Consider the following 11,171-nt stretch of genomic DNA (forward strand, 5'->3'; position numbering starts at 1 on the left):
AAAAAAAATTATGGGACATACAAATCACCAGATGTGGATTTGGAAAGGTACAGGCTATATACCATATATTGCATTATGAATTAATAACCTTTTAATGATATTCTTAATTAAATTGAAACAAATGTTTACGAATAAAAGGGACGCAGATTGCATTAGGAGAAATTATATAAGAGGGAATAAAAGGCGCAGAAAAATGAGAAGGCAAAAATGTCAGAAGTGGGATTTGAACCCACGCCCTCTCACGAGGATCAGAACTTGAGTCTGGCGCCTTAGACCACTCGGCCATCCTGACTTGGTGTTCATTTGGAGCAAATACATATATAGTATCGTTAATAATTAGGAACATTTATACTCCTACGACGTCTAGAATGTTGTTTTCCTTATCAAGAGAAGCAAAAATATTTTTCAAAACTCCTTCTCAACCTTTTCTACCCTCACCAACCCACCTTACACCCCCATACCCACCCACCTATCCCACCCCTTCTCTCCAAAAAGGCTTTTTTTTTCAAATTTCAAAAGTTTAGTGATTCGGAGGTTTATGAAATTTGTGGGTTCGGAAGGTTGTTCGTTCGAAAGTTTATGGCTTCATGTTTATTGTATCTAAATTATTTATGAATATTCTTGAAAAGTTATTTTCCTTAATTTACGTACCAAATACCAGAAAATGAATAAAATTACTACTTATTTTTCAAAAAAATATTTTCTTGAAAAACACTTTTCACGGAAAACATTTTTCTTTATACCAAACACACCCGACAATCTTCATTTTCTTTACATGATATCTAAATCAAACTTGTCCGTTTTGGATGTTGAGTTGAATATAAACTTCGTTTTCTTTATGTAATATCTGAGTCAAACTCATCTATATCAGTGTTTTATAATGTTCCACCCTTGTGTTATGTTGTTATTCACGCTATAGTTGTCCAAGTCTGAGAGCCTCTTTGGTTAAGGTGTCAAAAATTACTTATTTTAAAAAGTATTTTTTTCAAAAAATACTTTTGCAAAATAGCAGTTTATGTTTGGCTAATTCATTTGAGTGGTGCTTTTTGCAAACTCAATATGTTTGGTCAATCTTTCCAAAAAATACTTTTAAGTATCAAGTTACGAAAAAAGGACGGTAAAGATTCAGTTTGTAATTAATATTATTTAAAAAAGAAAAATAAATTTAAATTTTTCTTATAAAAGAATTAATTAAAATATAAAACATAAAGTAAAAATATAAATTAAAAATTCTAATCAACATAAAATATAGTTATTCCAAAGCAATAACATTGAGTATCTAGATAATTTAAATAATTCAAAATGCATTATTCCATATAAATTAAAAATCTATTCTTAGAAATAGGAGAAAGAGAATACAAATATGTTGAAATAAAAAAGAGAAGAAAGGTATGGTAGAAATAAAAAGGAAAGGGAAAAAAATATTAAAAATAAGGAATAAATTAATTTTCTGCTTCAGAAGCTAGAATTGATAGCTTCTCCCCAAAAACAGAAAAATTACTTCTGCTGCTGTTTAAAAATACTTTTTTATCTTGACATATCAAATTTTTCAAAAAGTACTTTTTTAACCAAAAAAAATACTTTTAGCCTTCGAGAAGCAACCAAAAAGGCTCTGAATGTGTTAAAAGGGTGTTAGAGACTAGTTGAATGATCTCGAACCTCACCTCACTAGTCAGCTTTTAGAATTGAATCAAACCCAAACTCCATCTTTTTTACATTTTTGTCATGGCAGTCTTTCTCAGATATTAACAGATCTGTAAACCATATATGCTAGGTGCAGACAGAACATAATTCTCACATCATAGTTTTTTTTTTATATAAGAATAATTCTCACATCAGAGTTAAAGGGTAACCCAATGCATAAAGCATCTTGTATTTGTGCAGGTTTCAAGAAGGACCACACTTCAAGGGGTGTAATGTGGACAGCATACCTTGACGCAATGGCGGATTCCACAGTTCTCTCTAGGTATGGCATAAACTACGAGGGTTAACACCACCTAAGCTAAATTCATCCTGCTACTGCAACACATTATCCAAAGGTGCAATTTATCCAAAAAAAATTTAAAGAACGAGTCCAAAACAATAAAAGAGCTTGATAACCTAAGTTTGGGACAATATCCCCATTGACATACACATTTAGGAGCACTAATAGAAGCCGATGAAGAAATAACTGGACGTAAACTGAAAAGAACAGAGGAGACGTTGAATTTAACGCAACTTTACAAATATCATGGCAAAAAAAAATATAATGTGATCTTAAACCAAACTGTCTTCGATGAAACGCTTCTGTATGAGTCACTCAAATGAACATGCATGCTTTGAATGAATGGAGAAATTACCGACATCTTAGGGTGTTTTGTTGTGAATGGAGAACTAATGAATGAATGCATTGAATGAAATTACTAGTTATGAAACTATCATAGAGGCTAATATAAATATAATGAGAACCAGAGATTTCCAACTACTTCGACCCATGCATTGCAGGTGCACTGCTGTTTTGCTGCTGCTGCTGCTGCTTTGCCTGCGCATGCTGTTGATGTTGCGATGATGCTTTTTCTTGTTGTTGTTGTTGTTGTTGTTGTTGTTGTTGTTGCTGCTGCTGCTGCTGATGCTGCAACTGATGCATGCTTAGTTGAGTAGCCATCTGTCGCTGCAACTGGAACATCTGGGGATTGAGAGAAAGCTGCTGAAATTTGGCAGCATCTCCATTTAGTTCAGCAGTAGCAATCTTCAAGCGTTGAACTTCAGCAGTTAATGCTTCATTTAGAGCTGCCATATTCAAGAAAATACACCATAAGGTTTGATACTTATTCATAAATTAATAAAAAAGCAAAAGAAGGTTTTGATACTTGACTTCTAGACCGCAAAACCTCACAGGCTTTAAAATTTTGAAGATTTGCGTTTTTACTATTAGCATTGTCATAAACAGAATATCATATTCGATCCAGAAACGATGCTAAATGCAAGCAAATATCAATCAGTCATTTCGGAGGAAGAGCAACACTTTGGCTGCAGTGAAACCATATCACATAAAGTGAATACTTGAGTACGAACTCACATATAATTTGAGCAGAGATATGAAAGTAATGTATCGCAAAAGAAAGATGCATACCATCACGGAGATGAGCCTGCTGCTCCATAGCTTGCAGACGGAATTTTAGCTCATTGTTTTGGCTTGTGAGTCCAGAAGAATCTCTCTGAATGCAATTAGAAGACACGTCCAAGATATGAGAACAGGAAGACAAGAAGCTTTGAACTAAACGATACCGAAAGTAGAGATGATTACCTGCAGTAGAGTGAGTTGAGCAGACAATGTGGTGGCTTCAGTCTGTAAGGTTTGTACCTTGTGTTCCAACTCCGCAATATATCTCATCTTTCGCTCTTTCGAACGAGCAGCAGACTGACGGTTGGCCAAAATCCTAAAACAATAAATATAAAATATATGCTAAGTCAGGAGCACGGAGAAAAGGAAATCAAAATCCATGCATCACTTTAAAGGGAATACTACCTTTTGGCACGTTTTGGATCAGCTAAGGCTATCTCAGCAAGTTTCTCGTTCGCCATAATTTTCTTCAATTCAGCTCCATTGAATTCGCCATTCCCAAACTCCAAACTGAAGCTCTCCGAATTCGCATCAAGTGAATTTGTGGGTGATAGTTGGCCATGGTGTGGTCCAGGGGATGGAGGCAACTTCGGCGACTCGTCACCAAAGTTTAACTTCCCCATAAAACTGTCCATCGAAACACTCCTGTAGTGCCTAACAGTCGGAGCAATATCTCCCTCAGCACTCCTTTTGATTCCCTCCCTCTTCTCAGTTGAAGAAGACATCCCTAGTGTATGCATACTGCTGCCGCTGTCATTCACACTGCTTGTTGCTTCATTGTCACTGCTGTCACATCCATTTGTCTTTGTACCGCTGGCTCTACTATCTAAATCTTCACGGTTCTCATTACCCTGCTTCTCATCTACACCCGAGGAGTTCAATGACTCAATATTGTCCAAATTCATATACGCGGAAAACAGGTCATCCACGACTTCTCCTTCAGATTTTCTTTCACCCATTCCCTCAGCATTTTTATCATTGCTTTTATCCCAATAAGCTTCACGTTTAACCAACTGTGCAGGACTCCTTGATGGAACAAGCGGTGGTGAGGACTGCATAATACTAGAAAAGCCAAACGGGATATCACTGTTAGACCTTCTATGAGCCTTACGAGGAGGAAGACTCTCTCCTACCCTTGATGAATTACACCTAGAGAAAGGTGAGGGCGGCAATGAGGAATGTGAATTGCCATCCCGATCCTCCATTGACACATCAGCTGCGACAGGGTCAGAGATGAACGTCGAGAGGGATTCTTTATATGGCGAAGGGCTCAGGGGTGGCAATGAATCAAGTGAGAAAAATGATGGTTGTGATAAAGAACGCGAATGTGAGGGCCCTTGAGTAGTAAAACTCTGCATACCGTGTTGCTGGCTTGTCGGCCTGCCAACTGGGATATGAGAATATGGCGAAATAGGGGGCATTTGCGGATGAGAAGGCGATACACCAACCCTTTTGGTACTATTTTCAACACCAAAATTAGGAGAAAACTGCCGCATTTGACCATGAAACTGGGAAGTAGACAACTGAGGTATGTCGAGTTGGTTCGTCGAAATATATTGGGGTTTCTGTAGGGAAGAAGATGATGTCCCAAATGATGATTGAAGTCTCCGCATCATCTCAGTATTAGCTTCATCACTTTCACCCCCCATCTGCTCCAAATTTTCAACTATTATCAATCAGTGATCTTATTAAACCCTCCACTTTTACAAAAAAAATGATCCCTAATTTTGCAGCTCTTGGCACCTGAATTTGAAAGGTAAAATCTCAAGCCAAGCTCATCAATACCACAAACCCCAAAAAGGAATTCAAACAAAAACCAAAAAATGACCAATTTCAATCATCAAACAAACAAACAATCAACAACAACAACAAAATCCCACGAGCGGGGTCTGGCGAGGGTAGAGTATAAGCAGCCCTTACCCCCACCTTGAACGTAGAGAGTTTGTTTCCTATAGACCCTCGGCTCACAAACAAATAAACAATCACTGAAACCAAATTACAGTGCAAGCTCCAAAACAAGGAATAATCAAGAAATGGATATTCAGTAGAAAAAAAAAGTTGCAATCTTTGACCATCAAGTTCATAAATAACACAAAACCCAAAAAGGGTTTCAAACAAAAACTAAGAAATACCCAAGTTTAATCTTCAAATAAACAATCAATAAACCAAGAAATGAACATTAAGTACTATAAAAACTGTAATTTTTAGACCATGAGCGGATCTACATATTTGAACTAACTATTTTCAACTCAAACTAAAATCAAAAGGTCTTTAAATTACACAAATTTATACTAAATCCGAGCTTAAGAGTACCTGAAACTGAGCAATGACTGAAGGGTCTGAATATAAAATGGCAAAGGAGGAAATTTCTTCTCTCTATTTTTCTTCTTATTTTTTTCTGTGTATTATTGCTGCTTTTTTGTTTGGTATATAATCTCTATAGCTATGAATGGTTACAACTACTACTGTGATTTGCACGGATTTCATGAATATTACTACTACTGTCTACTGGTGCTTTGTTTCTGTAATTAGGAGTACTAGTACTCAAGACGCGTGAATTTAATATGAATTTCAATTTCATTTAGGTGGAATGTGCTTTTGGGCCGCATTTCAATTTCATTCCGACTGCATTTATCCAATCTTTTTAGCTCTATCACCGCAGATTATGTAGCAATGAATTTCTCCTCCATCTAATATATTTATATTCCCTCGTTTTAATTTTTGTCCATCAAATATTTTTTTCTTTTTTAAAAAAAAGGTATTAAAATGTGTTCCATAAAATTTTGCAAGTTTTTTGGAAAATTTTCGAAAATAAATTTTTTCAAGAATTTATTTTCCTCACTCATAAAACTATAATATTTTTTCAAGTAAAATACATATACAAACATAATTTTAAATTTCAAATATAATTTTTCAACTTAGCTCAAAATACTACTTTTTTTTCAAAAATTTAATTTTTATGTCCACACACGTAGTTAGTGAGTGCTTACACACTGAATAAAATTTAAATTTAGCTTAATATTAATATGAAAATATTTCAAAGTAATGACTGAAAAATTGCTTAATACAGAAAATCGACTGGTTCAGGCCTCGAGCCCGGGGGCTAGACCGGCACCTAGTGTCTCATCTATCCTTGCGTACCACTTGCGACTAAGAGACGCTGAACATGTAATGTCATACTTTGGCTATGGGCCACATTACAAGATAATGTGCGATACAAAATATAAAACTAAATGGAGACTAACGTTGACTAATGTCAACATAAAGCTGGGCCGGCAAGGACGTTATAATTACTACAACTGACAAGCCAACAAAATATACGTACAGGGCCTACAAGCCCAACATACTATACTAACTGACAGGATATGTCTACAAGCCTCTACTGATAGATGTATTGTGATCGGAACAGGGCCCCGACCTACCCATAACCTATCTACATATATACACCACACTGCTAGACTCAGCAACTCCGAAAGAAGGGGAGCTTACCGATAAAGCTGAACTCGGACAACACCTACTGAGGAGGTCTACCCGTCTGTCTGTATGAACCTGCACGCATGAAATGTAGCGCCCCCAGAAAGGGACGTCAGTACGAAATAATGTACCGAGTATGTAAGGCAATATACTGAAGCTGAAATTGAACTGATAATATAATAACTGAAAACGACTGGGGGTCAAAGAAAATCTGAAGATATGCTCATCTACTGATACTGACTAACTCTCTCAATATAGTGAGTAAAATAGTTGTCTGGCCCTAGAAGGCTCGGTATATATATATAATTGCTCTGCTGTAGTAGGCTCGCTCATAGACGCTCGGCCATACTAGGCTCTATATCTCGACCAACTGGGCTCGCTCATAGGCGCTCGGCCACAACAGGCTCGGTATATAACTTACCATCTGATCAGAGGTTGCCCAATAGAGGCATGTCCATCGATTATAGCTCGATGGTAATGAAAATACTTTAATACTTTATATATGTAAACTCTCTGCTCTTTTGATCGGAAAAAGGAAATACTCAACTGAATATGCAGTCCCGGTAAGGTAACTTACAAAACTAGGAAAATATATGTAATTTGCGAGACTAGCAAAATATGCATAAATTCCGGGATACGAATTTTTCTCTATGCCTCGTTATCAAACTTATGTAACTACGATATCATGATAAAATGAAGGAAAAACTTAGCCTTAACATACTTGGAGTAGGGGAAATCCGTATGATATTCTTGGAACAGGTTGCACCGTACTCCGCTAGAATCGCAAAACGTAATTATGTTGCTAAAACCTTAATAATTCTTGTTGGGATTTTTTTTTAGGAATCGATTGAAAATAAAATGGCTAACATCCAGGAAGTGCGAGGTCTTACGTCTGTTCTTGGTTTTGGAACAATTCAAATGAACTTAGTATAGTTTTGTTTAGTCATTAAGTGAAAGACTTGATTAGTCAAGTCTTGGAAATGGTATCTTCATGACACCTAGCAAGGAATGACTTAGTCATTACTTATATCATTGAAGGCTACCGCGTGGGGTTGGGGGGTGAGATAATTAATCTTTATCCACTTATTAGTTAACTGGGTAATGTTCTGTTACCCGGTAATTAATCAATTACCCGCATAATTTAAAAATTATCCCAAATTACTTAAAATTTTACTTATTTTTAATATACTTTATACATTATACTACCGTGGTCATATGCTACCTCGCATGGTACTAGTTTATAATTATCGGGTATTATTACTTGATCCGTATTTTATCTCAAATTGGCCATTTTCAACAAAACTCGTTTTCTCTAATTCGTGCATCCTTTATCCTTCATGATACTTATTTATTGCTTGTTATAAATAGCATAAATATGCTAACCTCCAGATAATATCATCCCGAATTTACGTCAATTTACTGAAGACAAAACTTTAACGTACGAAAAAAATGTGAGATGTAACATCCCTTCCCTCTAGAAACATTCGTCCTCGAATGTCTATTCTTAGATACTTTGGGAACATTTTTGTCGGAGTCTCTTTCGTACATCTGACTGAAACCAACCTGTATGCAGCCAGAAAACTTACTATACATGCCACACATGGCCACTATCTATAAATAGCAACACTTAGCTCCACACAACTGTCCATTATAAATTCTGAGAGTTAAAAATGAGAGTTTATCTGATGACCTACTGGCCTGAGAGTTTATACCCTCGAGTCATATCTTCAGTTTAAATTTTGAAATAGGTGGGGGTATTTAGACTTCATTTCTTCCTCTGCTTCCCACGTCATCTCTTCCACCTTCTTACTTCTCCATGAAACCTTCATGGATGTTATGTCCTTATTTAGTAGCTTGCGGATTTGTCGGTCTAGGATGGCAACCGGAATTTCCTCGTATGACAAGTCCTCTATAATCTGTACATCATCTGTGGGCACCACTTGGGTAGGATCGCCAATGCACTTTCGTAACATATATACATGAAAAACTGGATGAACAGACTCCAATTCCGAGGGTAATTCTAACTCATAAGCTACTTGCCTCACTCTCTGAATGATCCTATAAGGCCCAATATACCGTGGGCTAAGCTTTCCTTTCTTGCCAAACCTCATCATACCTTTCATAGGTGATACCTTTAAGAATACCCAGTCATTAACCCCGAACTCTAAATCTCGTCGTCGCACGTCAGAATATGACTTCTGACGACTCTGAGCTGTCAAAAGTCGCTCCCCGATAAGCTTTACTTTTTCTATGCCCTGCTAAACCAGGTCAGGCCCATGTAACCCAGATTCTCCAATATCAAACCACCCTATGGGAGATTTGCACCTGCGCTCATACAAAGCCTCGTACGGAGCCATCTAGATACTGGAGTGGTAACTGTTATTATATGAAAACTCGATAAAAGGTAGATTTTCATCCCAACTTCTTTTAAAATCCAGCACACATGCTCGTAACATATCCTCGAGCGTCTGAATCATGCGCTCGGCTTGTCCATCCGTTTGTGGATGGAAAGTTGTGCTGAGATTCACCAGAGTTCCTAGACCTTTCTGTAATGACCTACACAAATGTGCTGTGAACTAGGCCCCACGGTCAGATATAATAGATACGGGTACTCCGTGTAGTCACACTATCTCCTTAATATATAAGTTTGTATAATCCTCTGTTGTATATGTAGATCAGACCGGTAGGAAATGAGCTGATTTTGTGAGCCTGACGACTATCACCCATATGGAATCAAACTTACAATGGGAACGAGGTAAACCCATGATAAAGTCCATATTTATCGCCTCCCATTTCCATGTCGGGATCTTTATAGTCTGTATTAGCCCTCCGGACTTCTGGTGCTCTATTTTCACATGCTGGAAACTAGGGCATTAAGTGACATACTCAGCAATGTTCTTTTTCATATCGTTCCACCAATACACCTCCTTAATGTCATGATACATTTGCGTCGACCTAGGGTGAATGGAGTACCATGAATAATGTGCCTCTGATATAATCCTGTCTCGTAGCCTTGCTACATCTGGAACACACAAACGACCCATGTATCTGAGAACCCCATCTCCTTTGAGTTCTAACAACGACTTCTTTTGTTTCGGAACCCACTCTCTCAATTCGACTAACTCTGGGCCCTCGTACTGCCTCTCTTTTACTTCAACTATGAGAGATGATTTTGCAGTATTTTGGAGTACAGCTCCTCCATTACCAGAGTCAACTAACCGAACCCCCAAACAAGCCAATTGATGAATCTCTCTAGTTAATTGTCTTTTTTCGGCCTCTACATGTGCTAAATAGATCGGCGACTTAAGTCATCTGCTACAACATTAGCTTTCCCTGGATGGTAGAGAATGTTAACATCGTAATCTTTTAATAACTCAAGTCATCGCCTTTGTCGCAACTTCAACTCTTTTTGCTTGAAGATATATTGCAGGCTTTTTATGATATGTGACACATTAACATGAATACCATATAAATAATGTTGCCACATCTTAAGTGCATGGACAACCGCAGCTAATTCGAGGTCATGGGTCGGATAATTCCGTTCATGCTTCTTTAACTGTCGTGAAACATACACAATTACTTTCCCATGTTGCATTAGGACACATCCTATCCCGACACCTGAGGCATCACAATACATGGCATAACCATCTGGACCTTCTGGAAGTGCTAGAACTGGCGCGGAGGTCAACCTGTTCTTAAGCTCTTGGAAACTCTGCTCACAGGCCTCTATCCACTGAAACTTAGTCGCTTTCTGCGTTAGCTTTGTTAATGGTGCTAAAAGAGAAGAAAAACCCTCTACGAACCTCCGATAATATCCTGCTAAGCTTAGAAAGCTACGAATCTCTATCGGAGTGGTTGGTCTAGGCCAGGATTTCACAGCCTCAATCTTTTGAGTGTCTACCTTTATACCTTCGTCGGATACAATATGCCCCAAGAATGCTACGGACTTTAACCAGAACTCACACTTAGAAAACTTAGCATACAATTTATTATTACGGAGGGTTTGGAGTACTGCTCGTAGGTAATCCACATGCTCATCCTATGAACGTGAATAAAGTAGAATATCATCAATAAAGACTATCACGAACAAATACAAATATGGCCGGAATAGGCTATTCATCAAGTCTATAAATATGGCAGGTGCATTTGTCAACCCGAAGGACATAACAAGGAACTCAAAGTGGCCATATCGGGTTTTAAAGGCTGTCTTGGGAATATCTTTCTCCCGAACTCTAACCTGGTGGTACCCCGACCTCAAATCTATCTTTGAAAAGCATCTAGCTCCCTGCAACTGATCAAACAAGTCGTCTATCCTTGGAAGGGGATATTTATTCTTAATAGTTACCTTGTTCAGTTGCCTATAATCGATACACATCTTTAGCGATCCGTCTTTCTTCCGCACAAAGAGTACCGGTGCACCTCAAGGTAAAGTACTGGGCCTGATGAAACCTCTCTACATCAAATCTTTTAACTGCTCCTTCAACTCCTTCAATTCGGCAGGTGCTATTCTATACGGAGGGATGGATATTGGTTGCGTTCCCAAAAGTAAATCGATGCCAAAATCAATCTCTCGCTCTGGATGAATACGTGGAAG

General features: G+C 37.8%; 2 protein-coding genes and 1 non-coding gene across 4 annotated transcripts; all 3 read right to left on the reverse strand.

The window, feature by feature from the left end:
- Positions 1 to 208: 208 nt before the first annotated feature.
- TRNAL-CAA (transfer RNA leucine (anticodon CAA)) lies at positions 209 to 292 on the reverse strand. Its single transcript has one exon. It is a non-coding gene; the product is annotated as a tRNA-Leu (tRNA).
- A 1,890-nt stretch (positions 293 to 2,182) lies between these two features.
- Positions 2,183 to 5,633, reverse strand: LOC104216603 (bZIP transcription factor 29-like). 2 transcript variants are annotated; one of them, XM_009766696.2, is made up of 5 exons: positions 5,417 to 5,633; positions 3,509 to 4,846; positions 3,287 to 3,419; positions 3,113 to 3,197; positions 2,183 to 2,769 (listed from the first exon to the last, which is right to left on the reverse strand). In XM_009766696.2, exons 2-5 carry the CDS (start codon positions 4,750 to 4,752, stop codon positions 2,462 to 2,464), a joined length of 1,770 nt encoding a protein of 589 aa, XP_009764998.1. In that variant the 5' UTR covers positions 4,753 to 4,846; positions 5,417 to 5,633; the 3' UTR covers positions 2,183 to 2,461. The 2 variants fall into 2 exon arrangements, with proteins under 2 accessions (XP_009764998.1, XP_009764999.1); XM_009766697.2 differs by having other exon boundaries at positions 3,509 to 4,752; positions 5,417 to 5,539.
- A 4,323-nt stretch (positions 5,634 to 9,956) lies between these two features.
- Positions 9,957 to 10,952, reverse strand: LOC138883996 (uncharacterized mitochondrial protein AtMg00860-like). The gene is made up of 2 exons (XM_070164732.1): positions 10,923 to 10,952; positions 9,957 to 10,616 (listed from the first exon to the last, which is right to left on the reverse strand). Exons 1-2 carry the CDS (start codon positions 10,950 to 10,952, stop codon positions 9,957 to 9,959), a joined length of 690 nt encoding a protein of 229 aa, XP_070020833.1.
- Between the last annotated feature and the right edge of the window lie 219 nt (positions 10,953 to 11,171).

Source organism: Nicotiana sylvestris, chromosome 12 (assembly GCF_000393655.2).
Source record: "Nicotiana sylvestris chromosome 12, ASM39365v2, whole genome shotgun sequence".
Lineage (NCBI taxonomy): Eukaryota > Viridiplantae > Streptophyta > Magnoliopsida > Solanales > Solanaceae > Nicotiana > Nicotiana sylvestris.